The 20,955-nt window shown below is 43.5% G+C and overlaps 1 protein-coding gene across 5 annotated transcripts; it reads left to right on the forward strand.

The window, feature by feature from the left end:
* Positions 1 to 142: 142 nt before the first annotated feature.
* Positions 143 to 20,744, forward strand: EIF4ENIF1 (eukaryotic translation initiation factor 4E nuclear import factor 1). Of its 5 annotated transcripts, none has more exons than XM_063172770.1 (19): positions 143 to 247; positions 699 to 825; positions 4,009 to 4,082; positions 4,876 to 5,003; positions 5,497 to 5,777; positions 6,369 to 6,570; positions 7,672 to 7,847; positions 9,335 to 9,470; positions 9,808 to 9,987; positions 11,841 to 12,070; positions 13,348 to 13,419; positions 13,876 to 14,059; positions 14,516 to 14,595; positions 14,958 to 15,097; positions 15,272 to 15,356; positions 16,397 to 16,529; positions 17,618 to 17,962; positions 18,175 to 18,339; positions 18,872 to 20,744. In XM_063172770.1, exons 2-19 carry the CDS (start codon positions 727 to 729, stop codon positions 19,096 to 19,098), a joined length of 2,937 nt encoding a protein of 978 aa, XP_063028840.1. In that variant the 5' UTR covers positions 143 to 247; positions 699 to 726; the 3' UTR covers positions 19,099 to 20,744. The 5 variants fall into 5 exon arrangements, with proteins under 5 accessions (XP_063028840.1, XP_063028842.1, XP_063028844.1 ...); XM_063172772.1 differs by having other exon boundaries at positions 17,681 to 17,962; XM_063172774.1 differs by having other exon boundaries at positions 17,900 to 17,962.
* The last annotated feature ends 211 nt before the right edge of the window (positions 20,745 to 20,955 follow it).

Here is a 20,955-nt window from a genome sequence, read left to right on the forward strand (position 1 = left end):
GGCCCCGGCTACGGCGGCTGAGCGGAGGCGGCGCCGGGCGGAGCGGGAGCGGCGGCGGCGCGCGGGGCTGCGCGGGGCGGCCGGGGCTGGGGGGGGGGGACGGCGGTGGCGGCAGCGCCGGCCCGGGGCGTGTGCGGCCCCTCAGTGGGGGCGGGCGGGGGAGAAGTGGGGCCGGCGGCCGGAGCAGGAAACGCCGCGGGCGGCGGTGAGGCCTTGAGCGGAGCGGAGCGGCGCGGGACACCCGCCGGTGAGTGCGGCCGGGCGGGGATCCGCTGAGTCACCTGCCCCGCTGCCGCCGTTCCCCTCCCCGGCTCCGGCGCCTCGGGACGGCGCCTGGGCCGCGCTGCCCCCTCGGCGCGGGGCGAGCGGCGCCCGGCCCCTCAGGGCCCCGCGGGCTGTGTGGGGAGCGGGTCCCGGGGCCGCGCGCCCCGGCCGTGCCCGCAGAGCGGTACCCCGAGTGCCGCAGCTGCCCGGGCGCGGATAGGGCCGGCCGCGCTCCCGGGGCGCCTCGGACCCTTCAGGCAGAGCCGCCCGGCTGGGCCGGGGGAAGGGGCAGGGTTGGGAGGGAACGGGCGCTGCTGGGGAGCGCGGCTCTGCTTTGCTGTGCCCGAGTGCTAAACTGACTCGGGCTGGAGAGAAAATGCACCCTCTAGAAAGGTACGTCTTGAAATCTGACGGGTTGGTTTTGTTTTAATTAGCTCCGCGGTCAAAGGCTTTGAAGTAACCATGGATAAAAGAGGAGGTGCAGCAACAGAAACTGAAAATGGCGATGCTTTCCTGGAGCTGAACAGAATTACAACTAAATACCCACATCGTTACACAAAGGTTAGATCACTCTTCTTTCGTCTCTGAGTTGTGCGTGAAAGTCTCGGTCGCAGTAGAGTGGGAGGTGGAGGCTCCTGTGAGAGGGAAACAGCGAGGTGAAAGCTGAAAAGCCTTTGCCTGGATTAGGATTTAGGAAGTGGTATCAAATGAGCAGCTGGTTAAATGTGATGCAGTTGTGCAATCTTGTCCTCGATATGCTTTTGATTTCCCACCACCTTATTTTAATATCTGAGCTCCTCACAGCATGTGCTCAGAGATTATTGTAGAGTCTGAAGTATGTTGTTCTACCAGCTTTCTCAAGCACTTGGTAGTTCTGTTTTCAGCAGTGTTCTTTTGAGAAGTTGACCAAAAATGTTTTCTTGCAGTAGGTGCCATTTCCTAGGAAGGTGTAGCACATAGATCTTATCAGGACCTCTCATATATTTACTGGATGCCTGTTGTAACCTTAGAATTGCTCGTGTTTGATTGCTGGAAGCCTCAACAGTTGTGACTCTAATCAATGCTTAGTGTTCTAACGTTAACACAGGTGCTTATGTTTAACTGTGATGCCTAAATATATGTATGAGAGGAAGAAGAGCCAAATAACTTGCCAATAAAAAAGATTGTTCTAGTACTAAGTGAGCTTGATATGCTGTAGGGTTTAGGATTCAAATTTTGTTTGGGGTTTTGGTACCACTGCTGAAAAATGCCTTTGGGAAGTGTGTGTAATGGTGGTTGATTTTCCCATGGCTGCAAGCTGTGGGAACAGGTGGTCATTGCTTTGTGAAAAGCTGTTAAGATACTTTGCAGCAAATGGCCTGAAGTGTGGAACAGGAGAGATAGTATATTGTTGCTGACTGTGTTATCTTTCTTGAGGAATTTGGAGCTGTTGGCTTTTTAGCAGGTTGTTTTTTAAAGGAAAAAGAAGTTATCATTGTGGCTATGTTCTGTTGAGATAGCAGAGCTCTAGCTTATTTTGAGTAGACATCAACAATAAACCACGTACATCAGAATTGGCAAAACTTCTTGGGAATAGCACAGCTTTCTAGATCTCTCTTACTTCTGAGAAAAGATGTACCCTTAACTTTTGAGGATGCAAAGTATGTTGTTATTCAGACCTAGTTAGTCAGTTAACTGCTAAGTGAAAGAGAGGAGCTGTTTTTAAAGCTCCCCTGCTGAAAAAGTGGTCTCTCTTCTCATTCAGTCTTGCCTAAGTCCTCTTGTGTAGTAGCTGAATTCAGCTTCAATTTCTGCTCTGCTTTTTAGGGCAGTGGTGGTGGTGGCTGTTGACTGAAAGCAATGCCTGTGTAGCTTCAGTTTTGTTAATTCAGTACCTATGGTTTCTGACCAGGACAGAGTTGCAGAACTAGTGCCAGAGGGTGCCTGGTCCTGTTTATCAGTTGGTTTCCAAGGAGCCTGAATCAAGAAATACCAGAAATCAGTCTGTGTTAAAATACTTCACATCATATGGTTTCCCTACACGTTACAGCTCAAATATTTTAATGTGGTGAGAAAATCAACATTGTGGGGCATTTTCCTGTGTTACAGTTTCCTACTAATTAGGGATTGAGGGAACACAGGGTATGTGCTGCTGATAGAAAGAGGAGTGATTTCCTTTAATGGTTTATATTCATTTACTACCACTAGGAAAATATCTGGTTCATTCTCTGAGTAGTTCTAAGCTTTCTGCTTAAAACTGATAACAGCTAAGCACACTTTTCCCCCCAGCCTGCTTAGAATGTATGTGAATTAAACATAAAACCCCCCAGGTGGAAGTGCCAGCATTTATCTCCTCTGTAGGAGGAGTGCTCTACAGTTTAAGCTGTGTCTTTGCTGGTTCTTGGGAAGCTGTTCCCCCAAGGGTGCACAGCTAATGACTGAAAGGCAAGAAACAATTCAAATTTTCCTCACTTGAGTGGAAGAATTGTGATAGGATGTGAATGAGAGCCTGGACTCCCTCTCGTGGCCAGCAGAACCCATTCCCAGTCTGCTGATGGACAGGGCTGTTAATACTGTAGTGTCTGCATCAGGCTCTGATAGTGTTACAGCACTGATGTTCCTCACAGATTGAGGTTTATTTCGGGAAGCTGTGGGCAGGGAGGCCAGGCTCCCTTTAATGGTGATGCCTGGGGTGGGATGGGGATGTTAAAGTTTTATCCAGCTACCAAATTGCCACCTAGAGCAAGTGTCAAACTCACATAGTTAATGAACTGATTTTAATAATGTGGGGAAAATGATGAAAGGGTTCTGAAGGATATTGTGGTTTTGGGGGCAAAGGGTAAACAGATTTCTTTCAGTTTGGCTGATGTATGGTGTCTGCTGTTAGGATTTCTTTATTTTTCCAGCTGCTCATTGATCCCTGCACAGTTCTGAATATTTCAGTACAGTTGGGAGTGGGGCAGGTTGAAGAAAGGGGATCTTGGGAGAATGAGTAAGTGTAACTAGAAATGGGCAGCAGAGTTAATGCTGATTTAAAGCACTGATGATCACACCATTAATAATGCTTTCTGAATGCAGCAAGCTGCAGTGAGACTGCACTGGTTGCCAGTTGGGTGACTGCTCAGGGTGTGCAGTGGTAAGCTAAGGGCTGCTCAAAGCTGGTAGAAAGTGGGAAAATAAACTATTCAGCATTTATTTGGTGTTGGGTGGAATGGGTAACTGTATAACACGTATCATAATATCTGGGAGTTGGTGATGGTCAGAAATGGCAAGCTTGTCTAGAATTCACAGATCTACACCAGTAACTGAAATTGTGCTAATGCTTTTGTTACCTGCTGAACTCTATATAGCATTAACCACAGCAATTTTGATTCCTTCTTGAGAACTCAGCTGCTCTGGTGTCCGTGATGCCTGTGTTGTTTTTAGGCTGAAGTGTCCAGGGAAGTGAATACATAAACATTTATGGTGTGAGCAGCCTTGGAGTGTTCACAAGAAACTGAACCTGGCCTAGTAAGGCTTAGTGCTTTGAATAAGTGTTTGGTCAGTGGCCACTGGTAGAGCAACTGAAATATAAACTTGCAGTGCTGTATTTCACAGGATAGGAAACAGCATATTGGGAAACCCGGGCTGTCAAATTAAAACACTAAATTGGACAGGCAGTCTGGAGTAGATGGTTTGAGTCACTTAAATCTTGTCTGGGTGTGAATCAAAACTCCTGTCTTGATTTTTGTTTTTTTTTTTTTTGGGGTTTTTTTTTTTTCCTAGGAGGAGCTGCTGGATATTAAAGAGCGTCCCTACTCTAAGAAAAGACCTTCTTGTCTTTCTGAAAAATATGACAGGTATTTTCTTGATTATACAAAGGCTATATACATTTCTTTCAAAGCAAAAGTTTAAATTGCAAAAAACAAAACCACTTAGCTAAGAAGTGCTCTTATGTTGATGGGAGGTTATATGTGCCACAAAGTTCAGACTGCTATAGAGTCCAGTTTTCAGAAGTACTAATCTGCTAGGAAGGGCTCAGTGCTCTGGCCAAGTATTTTGTTCTTTGAACAGAGATTATTTTCTGCTGGATCTCATAACTTCACACAACACAAGTCTTACAGACTTGCAGGAAAAAGTACCAAGAACATGGATGGGTGTGTAGCACAGACTGGGTCAGGCTGTAACAAGCTGCCTTGCTTAGTGGATTACTCTCCCATGTTGTCACTGTACCTCACTAAAAAATGGAGATGTGTGTTCTTGACTAGTGTTTGTAAGTTTATTAAGGAGCAGTTTCTTTACTATTCAGATGAATTTATTGTGGGAGTGTGAGATTGAGGTAAAATTACCCAAATGCTTAAGAGCAGCACCATATGATCTGCTTGAACTGTTTTGCAGTGTACCAGGCAAGCTAGTAGTAACTAGTCTTTTAAAACCTGATACTGGATATTGTACTTCCTTGCTGTTACAGAAGAGATCCAAATACTATGTGTGAAGTAATAAACCATAGTACAGCAGATTAAAAGTTGGGTATGAAGGATAATTCACTTGTACAGGTCGCTAACCAGTAAGTTCTAGGTTTCCAGCAGCATCATTATGAAGCATTTGTTAGGCTACATGATAGTAAACAATGCTGCAATTTTATTTTCCTAGTGATGGTGTCTGGGATCCAGAGAAGTGGCATGCATCTTTATATCCAACTTCAGGGAGAACTTCACCAGTGGAAAGCTTTAAAAAAGATTTGGATTCAGATCGGACCTCTCTTATGCGTAGAATAGTAGGTGAGTGTGTTTGAGCACAAAACTGAACCTGGGCTGTTGGCAAAACCTTTCTGTTGGGATAACACAAAAGAGACCAAAGTCTCTGAAAAATGTTTGGCTGCACAGGATAAGTGTCAAAAATCTTGGTTGTTCCACTAGACCATACTGAGTTTTCTGGTGACTGTTACCTAAGAACAAGCCTGTGCATCAGTCAGTTACATTCTTCTATTCTTGCCCTGTAATAGTGAATACATGTGTGAAATGCAAGTGCTGGGACAATTTCCCTGCAACTCAAAGCTGATCACTTAAAGGTCTAATAGTGGGAAAGCAGGTACTTCTAGGAGACCACAGTAGTTCCTCAATACCCAGCTGTCAGTTTTTTGTTTGTACTTCGTGTGGTCTCCACTTCCTGTGGATAGCAGCAAGGCTATGGAACACAGGGGTGCTATACACACAACTCACTTGTCTTTAATACATTAAATTGAGTGCTTTTTGTGTGGTCATTGACTGGCAGATCCAAGAGAGCGAGTGAAAGAAGATGACTTGGATGTAGTGCTGAGTCCCCAGAGGCGGAGCTTTGGGGGCGGCTGCCATGTGACAGCGTCCGTCAGCTCCCGGCGGGCGGGGAGCCCCCTGGAGAAGGACAGCGACGGCGTCCGCGTCATCGGCGGCCGCAGGATCGGCAGCGGCAGGATCATCTCCTCCAGGAACTTCGACAAGGACCATCGGGGCGGGGACTCCAGGGACGCCCGGGACCGCGATCGGGACAGGGACTACAAGGATAAACGCTTCAGGGTTTGTTCCTTCTTTTCCTCGCTGTTAAATCGGGGGCTTGGACACCTGGGCACTGAAAGCACCTGGGGCAGGTGAGCTGCATGCAGCAGCTAAGGGTTCTGTGCAAGCAGGTCCTTTAAGGGTGAGCACTTGGTGTTTCAAAACTTACATTCCTTCAGAGAGCTCACAGGGAGATATGTAATGCTGTTTATCAGACAAACGCTGCCTGTGGCTGACTTTTACTAGCAAGAGGTTCAAAAGTCTAATAGTTCATTTGTGGTTCTTGACCTGGCAGTTGTCAGCAAGCATAACCTCAGTAAATGGGTGCTTTCCATGCTTTCAGGCGTTTTTAATGCTATTTACAAAAAAAAGGAACTGCTAACTCTCAGGCTGCAGAACTGAGTTTATGGAAACACTTGCAGATCAATAGCTTTTGGTGTAATGAAGCAGAAATTCAGCTGTGAAGCCTTAAATTTAAAAGCTTACAGAGCATACAGGAGGTGGTATACACATGTAAAAATACCCAGAACTGGTGTGAAAGGTGGAAGTTGGGGAAGACTCTTAGGAAGCAGTATTTTATTAAGGCTAATGTTTTTAACATCTCCCCTTCAGAGGGAATTTGGTGACAGCAAACGTGTCTTTGGGGAGCGAAGAAGGAATGATTCCTACACTGAAGAGGAGCCTGAGTGGTTCTCTGCTGGGCCTACAAGTCAGTCTGAAACCATTGAGCTGACAGGCTTTGATGATAAAATTCTGGAGGAAGATCACAAAGGCAGAAAGCGTACGAGGCGACGCACGGCCTCGCTGAAGGAAGGTAAGGACAAATCTCAGGGGAGCTCTGCTTGTCTGCTAGAGGGGCTCATTGCTGGGTGTGCAGGTGCCTGTTACACACCCAGACAAGTGTAGATGAAAACCTTTATCTTAAGTTTGCACAGCTTTTAGTCATCTTGAAGCACAAGATGTAAAGTCTATAATGGTGTTTGTAACCTGAAAGATCAATTAGGTGATAAGTTACCTTTTTTTTTTTTTTTTTCCAAGGAGAGGTGAGATTGAGAGGCTGGGAAAAAACCTTGTATGGATGCTGAATGATATCAGAAGTTGATAGGTTATTCTAAAGGTCTTGTTCATTTCTATATCCTGCTGGGTGCTAAAGGCTCTGTTTAAATTAAGCTAATGCTCTGAGGTGCTTGAAATAGTTTTTTTCCTTATGGTAATACTAACATTATGAACACTGATCTGGGCATACATCTCCCAGTAACATAGCTTTAAACTGAATTAGGAAACTTTGAATTTGTGTGCAGTCATTAGATGATTAAAAAAAAAATTGCAGTATGGCAAGCGAGATGACTTTTTAATGCTAGAAATTCTGCAGGTGTGCAACATAACTGGATTGTAGTGCAGTTCCAAGCACAGGAGTTGGTAGCCATGTCACAGCTTTTTTGCAGTGCCCTGTGCAAGCTTGCTGAGAAGTCTTTAAAGTGAGAAGTGCCTTGCTCCTGGTGAAGGAGGAGAAGCAGTATTTGTCATGTGTTGACTATTAAGAACCCACGTCAAGAAGGCAGGAGCTGCCAAAGGATTCTTGGTGGAAAACCAGGAGCAGCTGTTGACTCTCTGCAACAGCTGTATGTGCTTGGTGTGGCATAACAGCCCAGGCTGATCAGGATGCAGTTGTTTATGCCCAGTTCAATGGCAATTCTTAGTTTTTTGAGCTAGGTAGTCTTACCAGACTAGCAGCTGTGTGCTAGGAGTTGTAGCAGGAGCCAGTGGGGTGTAACTGATGAGGTGTCAGTTGGGGGCTGGGGTTTTTTTGGGCCTGTGCTTCTAATCCCTGGGCAAGTGCATTGGCTGTCAGGCCCTGTTCCCACAGGAAATAGCCAAATTCAGTGATTCAGCAGTCACTTGGTTTTCTTTTAAGGCATAGAATGCAATGGTGGAGTGGCAGAAGAGGATGAAGTGCAAGCTGTCCTTGCCAATGAAACTCCAGCAGATCAAGAAGTTCCTAGAGAAGCTGTTTTACAAGAACCTGCTCCAGGAGAGTTTGACTTCAATGAGTTCTTTAACTTGGATAAAAGTGTTCCTGGCCTGGCTTCCGTGAGTTTTCTGGGGCTTAAGACTGGGTGTATTAATGAGAGTCATTTTTGCTGCAGCTGCATTCTGTGAAAGCTAAAACTTCTTGCTTTGTGGAAGTTCCTTTATGAAATGTGTAAGTTTAAGATGAATTTGCAGAGATTTAGCTTTGGAGTGTTAGGATGTTTCTGCCAAGGTGTTATCCCTGGGACTGGCTCCAGAGTAAGTGTTTGAGGCAGACTAGCTGACCATTTTTCCTTTCTTTTGGTCATTACTTGAAGGCTCAAAATTGACATTATGAATGGATCTTTAGAATTATTAAGGGTATGTTCAGAAAAGATTCATTGTACAAATTTAGCCTAGCTGAAGACAGCTTTTTCTGTCTTAGTCTGGGAAATGCAGCAAGCAGATCTCCTGTGCAGAGTTCCTGGCAGGCAGTGAGACACTAGTGCCTGAAAGGATGTATGTCTGAAAGGGTTTGAATCTTTATTACTTAAATCTTTAAGAAGTTAATTAATTTTTTACAGGTATTACTCCTGTGTTGGATAAACACAGCCTACCAGTTCAGTCAAAAGTCAAAAATTGGATTCTGACTGCAAACAAACAGACCTGACATGGTTTAGAAATGTTGAGGTTTTAGAACAAATGGACTTCTGACCTAATCTTTAATGTGGACAAGCCGCTTGCATTAGGAAAGAGTCATTATATGGTGCCAGTGATTTGTCAAATACATGGAGGGGAATTCATTCTCCCTATGGAAGTTGTAAATGGTTTCTTTAGGCTTGATAATCTGATTTTCAGCATACGTGCAAGGTGGTGACTCCTTTTAAAGCAGGGATTTCCCAAGTGAAAAAAACTGCTGATGAAGCAGTTGGGCAGATGTTCTAACTTGTTATAAATGGGAGTTTCTTTGTAGTGGTGAGATGTCTGTGGCAAGTGTTACCATAGGTTTGTACATTTCTTGTACAATATGTTAGAGTCAAGCAATCAAAACCAAATGGAGCAATACTTTTTTTTTCTCTATTGTAAATAGTGTTGAGTGCTCCTTGTTTCAGAAAAAACCTAATTTCTCTGAGAGGAAGAAGCTGCTCTTCCTTTTGTCTAAAAGAAAACATGGTGCCTGAAACTGCATCTGTGCCTATTGAGCCAGGCTTTTACTGGGTACTGTCTTGCAGGATAGGAGAAGTTTTAGTTTGAGTTATATTTTATAATGCACTGGTTTTTAAGTACTTGGGGTTCTTTTGTCACTTCCACTTTAAAATGGTGTAGTTAATGGCCTTTGGTTAAAGCCCTGACTGCTTTTCCAGTTACAGTTTTACTGTGAGTAAATATTTGGTGTCAGGTAGGGATGTACGCTGGGTTATGTTAACTGCAGGAAAAAAGCACATCAAAGCTTTGAAACTCTGGGAACAGCATCTAGTTGTCTAGCAGAAGAATCTTGCTTGCACAGTAAAGCTTCTCAGAAATGTTGCTGATCTTGCTTATGTTTTTTTCTTTTTTCCCTCCCTTAGATGATAGAGGATGTGCTGGGGGAAGGCTCAGTGTCTGCCAGCAGGTTCAGCAGGTGGTTTTCCAATCCCAGTCGTTCTGGAAGTCGGTCAAGCAGCTTGAGATCTACCCCTCATGAGGAGCTGGAGAGGCTGGCAGGTAAGGCTGCAGGACAAGGCAGGGTCAGGGAGCCTCCTTCCACATTCTTTCTTACTCATTCAATAAGAAGATAGCAGATAAGGCTTTAGGACAGTGAATTCTCCCACAGTTTAAGCACTTGGCATTCTTTTGGAAGCTCTTAGAGTAAGCAGCTGTAAGTTCTTTGTTAATAAATGTTCTTGTCAGTGCTTCCTGATGACTCTCCAGCAGATCTTGGGCAAGGGGTGTGAGGCATGACTTTGCAGTGACATGCTGAGGTTGGTTGCCCGTGTATGTTCATCTTGAGCCATTGGGTTGGTGAACTGATGTCGCAGTGCTCCTGGTTTTGCTGTTGCAGGTCTAGAGCAAGCCATTCTCTCCCCTGGCCAGAACTCTGGAAACTACTTTGCTCCCATTCCATTGGAAGACCACTCTGAAAACAAAGTGGACATCCTAGAAATGCTACAGAAAGCCAAAGTGGACTTAAAACCTCTTCTCTCAAGTCTTTCAGCCAACAAGGAAAAGCTTAGAGAGAGCAGTAAGTGCCTCTTCAGCTATTGTCGAGTTCTTGTGATGCAGTATCCCCCAGCAAGAGGCTTGGTGTTCTGGAAACCTCAACTGCCCAAATCCAGGAGTAGGCAGTGTAACAGATTTACTTACAGCACTGAAAACTCTGTATTCAGCAGCTGTCAGTTGTGTCAATATCATCACTGACTCTTTTCATCCTAATCACAGGATGACATCACTTTATCAGACTGTTCTAGTGGCCAGAAACAACTATAAGATGATGCAAGTCTTGATCTGAGTTTCCAGCTTTGTGTATGGCATGTGCAGTTTTTCATAGTGGTGACTGGTAATGTCAGCTCTGAAACTGTGGCATTGAAACTCTGGCTTTACCAAAAACTGGCAGTGTCAGTCATCCTTGGCAGTGTCTGTGATGGAGCACATTGATCCATTAAGTGTCAGAAGTTGTACAGTGCCTTGAGAATGGGAATTTGTTTGGTTTTGTTTTTTCAAGGGTGCCTCCAGTGTAGGGATTTGCATGTCTGGGCCCATAGCATGCATGGAGTGTACAAATGCATGTGTTCTGTGAAATCTTGAGGTCTGATTCCAAATTGGTTTCTCTTTGGCAAGCAGCATGTATTGCCATGTAAACTGGACTGAAGAAAAAGTGATTAGTGTGAGGTAGCTAGGAAGGAAAGCATCTGAGCACTGCAAATGTTCTTAAACATCCAGTCTGGAGTAGGTAGTGTTGGCTAACATGTGGAGAGCTTCCTTAATTTCACTTTAAAAAGACTTGTAGTTCTATTTCTGTTCTGCTTAGTCTGACTTTCCTACTAAAAACTTTTTCAACTTTGATCCTCACAAACCACGGATGAAGGAACAAAAATCTGTCAGGAAGTTTCCATTTACTCAAAAGTACCTGATGTGGGCCTCTGCATTCCCACAAAATGCTGTACAGCTCTTCAAGTGTTGTGGAGTTTTCAGATCAATTCCTCTCCACCAGCATCATGTTTGCTCATGTTCTGTGCTGCATGTCTGCATCATTGTTTCTTTTCTCCACCTCCTTGCCCAAATTTCCAGTAAATCTTGTTTCTTTGGTCCAATATCTGCAACCCATGGCATGCTTCTGTCTTTTCTTCCTTTTCTTTTAAGGTATCATGCCTTGTGATGTGTGTCAGCTGGTCCATAAAGCATGTTTAGCCTTGATGTCAAGCACCAGTAGGTGTTTATATATGTGTAGATATATGCATGTACAGAAAAAAGTACTGCTAAGAGCCCTGTACCTTGTGCTGGTTATGCCAGTGAAATCTTTCTATAAGAGGCTTTAATTTCTGAGTAAAAAAATCTACTTCAAACTTTATACACACTGAGCTTAAGTGTGTAGCTGAGTCTCTGAAGTGTCTAGATTTTCCAGGTATGTATTCTTTCTGCTTATGAGAGCTTCAGAAATTCGGCATGGCTTGCACTGTGGCTGTAAAACCATCTGGAATCCTGGAGTATAAGATAAATGAAACTTTCCTAATTGAGAAAAGAAACCAACTCAATTGTCACATTAATATTCTCTGTTAAATGCAAGCAAAGTTGTAAAATGTAGTAACAACATTTCTTGCAGGATAAATGAAAGAGCAAGGATTTACTAGCTGAAGCCTAAACAGGTTGTTATGGAGTCTTATGTGGCAGTTGTTCATGTCAGTTCTCTGAATATGGATATCTTACAATGTCAATCTAAACCCAGATCAGTCATGGTTTGGCAGTTAGCATCAGTATCAAAAAATAAGTTTTTGGCTGTTCCTAGTTTTCAAACAACTTCTATTCAACACCTGCACAAGAATTATCTCATTTGAGACCAGAACTGTGGTTTACCAGTATTTCTCCTGTATTTCTCAGCACATTCAGGGGTTGTACTCTCAGTGGAGGAAGTCGAAGCTGGGCTAAAAGGTCTGAAAGTGGATCAGGAGGGGAAAATTGCCACTCCCTTTATGGCTGAGCAGATGGAAGAAGCCCTGAACGTCAGTGGCTCCAGGCAGATGAAGAAGGATGGGGACATGACAGCGTTTAACAAACTGGTCAGCAGCATGAAGGCAAGCGGGACTCTGCCTTCCCAGCCCAAGGTCAATGTAAGTGCAGCCAGTGCCTCTGGTGACCTGGGGGGGTAACAGCTAACCCTCACCTGAATGTTTACCAGATGCTTTTAGTGACCTTTGTTTAGTAGAGGTATGGCAGTGAACAGTCTGTTCTTTTGCACTTGACTTTTAACAGCACTTGGATGTCACAGATATATTCTATGAAAAATCCTTTCCTTGGGATTTTTTATCCTGAGAAGCTGAGAGGCCTCAGGAACAAAATGTAAACAATGGTTATCTGCTGCTGTGGAATGCAACAGGTGCATCTGGGATTGGTCTCATGTGCTTGTTTCTAATTAATGGCCAATCACAGTCAGCTGGCTTGGACTCTGTCCAACACACAAGCTTTTGTTATCATTTCCATTCCTATTCTATTCTTAGCTAGCCTTCTCATTAAATACTTTCTTCTAATCTTTTAGTATAGTTTTAATAAATATATATCATAAAATAATAAATCAAGCCTTCTGCTGAAACATGGAGTCAGATTCCTCATCTCTTCCCTCATCCTAAGACCCCTGCAAACACCACCACACTTGTACTAAGATGAAACTGAAGTGTGAATACTTGTTAGCTGGAAGATTAATATTAAACAACAGATGATAGTAAGGTTTAAACTGCAAGGAATTGTAGGATGAAATTTCATCCTGCCACTAACTGCCTAAGCAGTGTGCTTGACCCAGAAGCTGTCAGTAAATATTTCTGGCACCAGAAGATACTTCTAACAACCGAGTAGGTCTGAAGCATGTGGTTTTCCTGCCAAACTATGCCCAAGGACTTTTAGACCCATCCCACTTAACTAAAGGATAGTGAAGAATGTGAATTTGCCCTGTGAAGAATTTGCAGATTGATCTCAGGCTTAAATCAATGCTTTGCCTCTGGGTGTCTCTTTACATTGTGCAGTTTTGATGCACAGAAAAATATCTTAAATAATTTCTTAAACATGCAAACAATTTTTAGTTTGTACATATTTTCAGTTAACCAATGGCTCAGTAGTCCATCTCTGGTTTACACAATTACATAAATTCATATATTTGATCCAAACTTGAACAAGGCACAGTGAAATACTTGTATGCAGTCTAGTACAGGCATTTTTCTTAGGGGAAATCTGTAGCCAGCTCAGCCCTTAACTTTGCTGAAATTTTATTTGGCTGTTGCATAAAGTACTGTTCAACACAACAGATTAAATTACTTCTGTCACTGAAACAAATGTAGATAGTCTCTTAATGAGCTTGGTTGTATTTATGTCTAATGTAGTGTTTTCATTTTCTTAGCAGAGCCTTGAAAGCCACTTAATGTCACCTCCAGAGATATCAGGCCAGCCTCTGTCAAAGAATATTCTGCAGGTATTCTTACTGCGGGGAGGGAAGTACTTAAAAGCATATCCCCAATGGGAAAACAAAAATTATTTTAAAATAAGGCATTTAAGGCTTTATGGCATCAACAGTCAGACAAGATACTGGCAGTGTCAGTCATCCTTAACAGTGTCTCTGATGGATCACATTGATCCATTAAGTGTGTCCTTTCTTTATAATATCAGACAAGATACTATAAAGAAAGAGCCAGGGACTAGATCAGTTTACCTAAAATTTTGTCTTGTCATGTTACTTCCTGTAATTAGAGCTTGAAAATGAAAAGCTTGCTGCGTGCCTGATTCTGGGCAAAGCAGGATTGGTGTATCTGGTTGCACAAGTCCCCTTGTCTCCAAGTTGCTATAAATAGGGCAGGCTGTGGTGTAGTAAAATGAGCTGGTTTGTGTAAATTTGTCCTATTTTGAATGTTCTTTCTTTAATTATTCTTAGGAGCTTCTTGGTCCACCCATTACCAGACCTGCTTCATCGAATGTGTTGAGTGGGCTGATGGGTGGTTTGGAGCCTGCAGCCTCCCTGCTGGCACAGAGAGCCCCCTCTCCCCCCATCCCTCCTGTGTTCCCTGCTCGAGCTGCTTCTGCAGATTACCTGCGCCACAGAATATCTTCCCCCATTGGTGAGGCTGCCTGCAAAGGGGGCTTTCATTGCCTGAGGGTTTTTTAAGACTGCTTTTTAGAATTATAAAAACTTCCTGGCACTTGGTGGGCAACTAGGGCAGTGTCTGCCTTTTGAGTGCTAAGTGCCTTTTCACTTACTAGTCTCTAATGTTAAATTCATCACCCAGAGCTCACAGTGAGTTCTGGTGAGGAATAATGTGCTCAGCTACTGTGTAAAAATAACTTCCAAGGAGTACTTGGCCATTTGTACTACAAAACACTACCAGGAGCCTCTTTGTAGCTCTCTAGCTCTGTGACAAGGAAGAGATGTAGCTCTAGGTAGATTTAAGGGGTGAGCTGAGAGTCTTCACAAGGAATCCTTAATTCATGTAGCATTATTTTACTTTGGGATATGTATTCTTTGTATTGAAAGGAACTGTTAGTGCTTTTAAAAACAACTGTTCTATATTCTTTAGGTTTTGGACAAGGTTCTCAGCAGTTGCTTGGTGATCCATTTCCAGGTGTAAGGAAGCCCATGAGCCCAGTTGCTGCACAGGTTAGATGACCTGCTTTTTGTTTAATATATTTGCATGTCTTTGTCTTCTGCGGTCTAGAGCTAACGTGTAGAAATATGTAGTTGTTGCACCCAGATGTTTGTGCTTTAAGTTTTCTCTGAGTGTGAGGATACAAGTCTAATTTAGTACAGTCTCCAAACCTCATTGCAATTTGGCCCATCTTAGAGTATCTGAAGTACAAAATTTTTTGAAACATCTATTGCCTGTTAATAAACCAGACTGTTGGTGGGCAGATGTTGGTGAAGACATTAGTAGCTATAGCAATCAGTCTTCAATATATTTTTTAAAAACCCAGCCAAATATAGGCTTTGACTTGTGTGCTTTTTATCCAACTGTACCTCAGATGAGTCCCCTGGAGATCCAGCAAGCTGCATTAGAGGGACTGGCACTCCCACATGACTTGGCCATACACGCAGCAAATTTCTACCAGCATGGCTTTGGTAAACCACAAATGGACAAAAGCAGAGATGGCTACAGAAACAGGTGAGCACCTGACTGCAAAATGTAGGGGATATGCTGTTAACTGATTTTTAATGTGAGTATTGTCTTTCAGTAGATATTAGCACTAGTCACTCAGGATTGCATTGGTTCTTGGCAGTGCTGCCTTTGGTTCTGTGCCAAGAGCAGAGCTGCTTCTGACTCCCTGTCCCTTCACAGGCAGCAGAGAATGACCAAATCCCCTGCACCAGGACACAGAGGGAGTGCATCTTCTCCAGCCCCTGCAGCATCCATTACAAGCATGGTCAGTACCTGATGTTCAGTGGTTGTAGGAGAACTGTCACAGAGTCTGCAGTTACCAGAGTTCAGCAGTGGTCATTGATGGGGGAAAGGGAGGCCATCGAGTTAATCACATTCATGTTATATCTGTGGCCATGTGACACAGGAATGATTTTTCCTTCATGCTTAACTGAATGTGTTTACCTTGGAAAAGAGCCTTTTCTGACCACTGTCTTACCTAAAACTGAAGAAATACCATTAATGTTACCTTGACCTTGTGTTCTGAAGCCAAGTGAAGGTGGTTATGAAAAACCAAGCAATCATATTTTGGTGCTTAAATTTTAAGACAGGTGCTGAAAGCCATGAGATGCTTTAGAGAACACTGGTATTTGGGTGTAAAGTGTTTGACCTAAGTGTCTATGGGTTGAAGTGATGCCTAGGAGCTTCAGGGTCACTTTGAAGATTAGTGAAATCTCAAAGCCAAGCTGTTGCCTTTCTACCTTCAGCATTATGTAGAATGCAGTTTTCATCTAAATTTTCCAATTAATCAGTCAAGTACTTGCAGCTCCATCACCTGCCAAATGAAACAAGTAATAAAGGTTTATATTCCAAATGAGTGACTTCCACAGGATCTATGGAACTCTGAATGGGGGGAACCCAAATGAGGCAATAATTCTCTGCAGAACATCAGCCCTGAGCTCATGCAGATGAAACAGCTCTATAGGAATTCCTATGGAATTGCTCTTCTGAACCAATAGCAAAGAGGAAACAGCTGTAACTTACACTACAGCTCAGCTATTTTACTTCAAGCCTGTTAAAGTACATTTAACTGAGAACAGCTGCAGGTTTTGATATTGGACTTGCAAAAGAGCTAAAGAGAAATGCTTAATCTATAGAATAAAGCTATGAAATGAGGTGAAGTAAAATCATGGGCATGCAGCAGCTGATTCAAAAGGGCTTTAAATGGAAAGGATGTGCTAGAATTGGTGTCCTCCCACAGCTGAGATGTTGTGGCCTGGATAATGAGCCCTGGGTGAGGTGAGTTTCTCACTGTGTCCTCTGCAGCTGTCTCCTTCCTTCACACCTACCTCGGTGATTCGCAAGATGTACGAGAGCAAAGAGAAAAGCAAAGAGGATCCAGTTTCTGGGAAAATGAAAATCAGTGATGTTAAAGATGAAAATCAGAGACCAAATGAAGGTATTGTAATGGCTTTAAAATACCACAGGCAAAAGGGATTTGGAATACACTCAGATTGTCTCAGCACATAATGCACCCAGGCTACCTTTAGACATTCCTTAGCTGTGGAGATGAGGAGGGAGCCTATGGGAGGAGGGGCCAGAGCTATGGAGGGGATGCTCTTCCAGGGCTTAATCTCTATTTCCTATCAATTTCTGAGCAACACTAAGAAGGCTGAACCATAATTGTTTGCAACTTTTCTTGATGAACAAGCACAGTGACAATAATGCTTCCATAGCTCTCTACGCCAATAATTGAAAACTTAGTTGTCTTGAGACAACTGAACAGTCAAAGCTGAGACCAGTTAAACTCTTAAGTGTAGCAGATCAGGGAAGCATTTTGTCACCCAAGCTGATGTAAGAGGCTGTTAAAAGGAAATGCTCAACACCAGTTGCCTGACCCAGTCAGACTGACGTGGCCAATGGCTGTGGCATTGTGCTTCAGCACTGGTAGCTGCAGAGGCAACTTGCAGTTCATGGTAGCAGTCCAACTGAAATATCTCCACTGCAGTACTTAATGCCAGGGTATTTCAGGCCTTCTCCAACTCATCTGGATGGTATGTGGAAGTTGCTTCTGGAGGTGCCTTAGTTCCAAATCTTGCTAAGCAGATATCAGATATAGAAGGCTGCTGTTAACCCCCAAACACAGCTAAACTGAAAAACCACCTTTGGCCAGACTTCTGGCACAACTCCAACTTACAGTCTTGTCTAGGGAGGATCTCTTGTACCTCCTGTCACCTTTGGCACTGACTCATCTGTGCTGCCAGTTCAAAATTCCTAAGAAGGAAAAATAAGAATTAAAAATGGAGTTACTGTTGATTCTAAACTAATTTAAGTTTCCTGTACAGGGATTCCTGTGGAACAAATTCCCTCTCATTACTCTTTTTGAAATAATTTGGCCAGAAGCATCCAGAAAAAAGATGCTTGCTATTAAATATATATGACTACAGTTCAGCTAGTTCTGGAACCTATCAAATCCAATCATTAAGCTTTAATTTTCATTAGGTGCAATTTCTAGCTGTGGACTGTAATAGCTGTATTCAATTCTAGCTACAGATAACCTACTGTCTAGTTCTGTGGAGAATGCAGATCAAGGAACTTTGCCCACCTTAGGTACCAAACTACCTGCACTGCAACGCTCTGCATGTTCCACACCTCTTACCCAAGCAAATCGTTGCACCAAAGAGCAAGACTACAGGCCCAAATCAGCTGGTAGGAAGACTCCTACAATGGCCTCCCCAGTACCAGGAGGCCCTTTCCTTCGTCCTGTTCATCAAGTACCCCTTGTTCCCCATGTACCACTTGTACGACCTGCTCATCAACTGCACCCAGGATTGGTCCAGAGAATGATGGCACAGGGGGTCCATCCACAGCATCTTCCTCTGCTGCAAGCAGGTAATCCATACTTTTTTTCTTGTTCATGCATGTTCTCTTTGAGACTGTGTTAGGAGCAGCACAAACTGATACTACTGGTAGTCTTTATTATATCAGAACTTACCTTTAAAATTGGACAATAAATTCCAACCCATCTAAATACATATGTTTTGTTTTGCATGAAGTTCCTTATGCTTATCAGGTAAGAAGTTTTTCTTGCTCATGTTCCACAGGTATGCTTCCTCCTGGAGTGGACCTGTCTCACTTGCAGGGAATATCTGCTCCCATCCTTGGCCAGCCTTTTTATCCATTACCAACAGCAAGCCATCACATCCTCAATCCACGCTCGGGGACACCTCTGCAGCTCGCCATGATGCAACAGCAGCTACAACGATCAGGTAGGCTTGACCAGACAGCAGGAGTGAGTTCTAGAAGGCTCCTTTCTGGGGTGTTGAGTGCACTGTGCTAGCAGGAAGCTACTTTAATTTAGTTATTCATGGAGCTACTTTAATTTAGTTATTCGTGATCACTAACCTTGTGTGGGTCTCAGGTGGTTTGGGCCAATGCAAGCTGTTATGCCAGAACAAAGTCCAAGTGAAGTGTTTGGTTTCAGAACATGTGTTGATACTGACAGATCTGACTCTTGCAGCATGTGTGCAGGCTTTCAGCCTTCTGGGGCCACGGGCCACCCACCTTCTCCAGGGAAATGCTATTTGATCCTGGTCTTCCCTTCACACCCGTCTGTGTCCGGAACTGGCAGTGTCAGGCCATTTATGGGAGTACTAATGAAAATAAACCTGTGGTACCTGGACTTCTGGGGCTCATAGAATGAATAAAAGCCACATTCAGCTCACATGCCTTATCAGGTGATAGCTCGAGGGCAAATCTGTGCTGGGTATTACTGCACCTCTAATACTTTACATTTCACAGGCTCTGGAGCACAGGGATCACCTGCTGGTGCACAAACAACCCCTCAGAATGTGCTGCCTCGGACTGGATTATCTCACGGGCACACACAGCTCGACCATCGCCCCAGCCAGAGGAGTGGCTCTCCCATTGGCCTTGCAAAGTGGTTTGGTTCAGATGTGTTGCAGCAGCCTCTTCCATCCATGCCATCCAAAGTCATCAGTGTGGATGAACTGGAATTCCGGCAGTGAAGTGACCACTGGGTGGAACACTTGCGATTCTTTAGACTGGATGAGAATGTCCATAGCCAGGACTTCACCTCTGTTTGGTTTTTTGGGGCTTTTATTTTTAGCACTCCTGTGCAGAATTTCCTTTTGAGAGACTAAAGCACATGGCACCTGTCCTGGTCTCATGTCTGCATCAAGACTAAAGGATCCATTATGGCTTGGATAGTGAAGCCTGAAGAAATTTAGATGCACGACAAAGCCAGTTTAATCCTGGAAGTGTCTATTTTTTTTTTTGTTTGTTTGTTTTTGTAAGATATGTGAATGAAGTGCTGATATTCTCTAGTGTAGAGGTAGCAGCTATGGATTCCTTCTGCAGAAAACTACATGTATAGACCCTTCTGTACAGACTTGTGTATAAACAATCTTTTGTACATACACACCTAGAATAGCCTTTTTGAATCTATACAGCTGTACATAAGAGTAGCTGATAACAGTTGAGCTTTAGTTGTGCCTATGGTTTGGACCTTTCTCCATTGTACGTGTGGGACTTTCTTTAAGATTAAAGTTGCATATCCTAAGTGTGAGTGAACAGGATGAAGTTGCTTTGCCTTTTCTTGCTGCTCATCTCCTCTAGGTCTCTCTCTCACATTTTTCTGTCACGTACTGTGCACTCAGTGTAGCTAAAGTGTCAAAGTAAAAGCCCACATCTTGCTGTCTATGTAACAAAGGTCTGATTCCCTGTGACTCTTGCCACCAAATGAGAGAATTGTTTAGTCTTCAAAAGCCTTGAGGATGGGACCTGGTGCAGTCATGATAAAGCCAGATCTTCAGTCTGTAGGTACCTACTGGTTGTTGCTCTTTCAAGAGGGCTGGTGCTGGTCCTTATTTAGCTGCAGTATTTTCCTTGTTTTAATCTTTCAAGCCAGTTACTAAAGGTCATCAAAATGGAGCCTTGGAATCCTCACCCTTCAACTCCTCAGTCATAGCTGTGGATATTCTGTACTGCCTTCAGTGCTGTTCATAGAAGGGAGTCCCAAGAACTGTCCTCAATCTAGTGTGCATCTGGTGATGCCATTACTGTGAAACTTGCCTTGGAGTCTTGTTCTGTGGCTTGAAAGGGGGAGGATGGGGTAGTTTTGTGATCTTACTGTGTATATTTGGTTTTAAAATACTATGTTCCTTTTAAGCCTGTTTCACTTCCCTGAACAGTTAAGTGTTCTCTTCCATCCTTGTGCATGGTTCCTCACTTCACTCCCTCACTTGTGTTGAGTCTAGTACTGCTGTCATGTCCTACCTAGCTTAGGCCATTGTGCTCTTTTAAGAGGTGAAAGTAAAACCAGAACTCTCACAGACTTGCTCTTTCTTCGGTCTCACTGAAAGCAAAACCAGCAGCAGGAAAAAAAAAAAATCACTTGTCTGTATTTTATAAGCCTTGGCAGTGTGCTGTGGTGGGTTTGTTTCAGTCCAGCAGAGACAGTGTTGTATGAAATAGCAAGCTGCAATCTCCAACCTGGAAGCTGTTGGAGGTCACTCATTCTTCCAGTGGTTGTTCCCAAAACAATCCCTGTAAAACATGCAATCACCAGCTTGTCCTTGTAAGATTGTTTTCATACTTTTTTAACTTGACACTTTCCCAGTAACATTCTGTAAATAAAGTTGATTCTACCAGCTCTCTGTATCAATTGCTCTTGTACTAAATTATGTCAGAATATTGATTAATTTTTAGCACTGTTCCTGTGGGTAAGATGGAACCAGGCTTTGAGTTGAGATGCAGAAAACTTCAATTAATGCAGAGGTGGGGAGGATCAGTCTGCTTTGACAAGAGTGACTGGCCTCACTGATGATCCAGGATGGAATTGCATTTCAATATCACAGCTAAGT

The sequence above is a fragment of the Melospiza melodia genome, chromosome 20, assembly GCF_035770615.1.
Source record: "Melospiza melodia melodia isolate bMelMel2 chromosome 20, bMelMel2.pri, whole genome shotgun sequence".
NCBI lineage: Eukaryota > Metazoa > Chordata > Aves > Passeriformes > Passerellidae > Melospiza > Melospiza melodia.

Coding starts and splice junctions, on each gene's coding strand:
- EIF4ENIF1 (XM_063172770.1), top strand. CDS start 727: ATGGATAAAAGAGGAGGTGCAGCAACAGAAACTGAAAATGGCGATGCT. Junction 15,098..15,271: donor AGAGATGGCTACAGAAACAG/GTGAGCACCTGA, acceptor GTCCCTTCACAG/GCAGCAGAGAATGACCAAAT. Junction 16,530..17,617: donor AAATCAGAGACCAAATGAAG/GTATTGTAATGG, acceptor ATTCAATTCTAG/CTACAGATAACCTACTGTCT.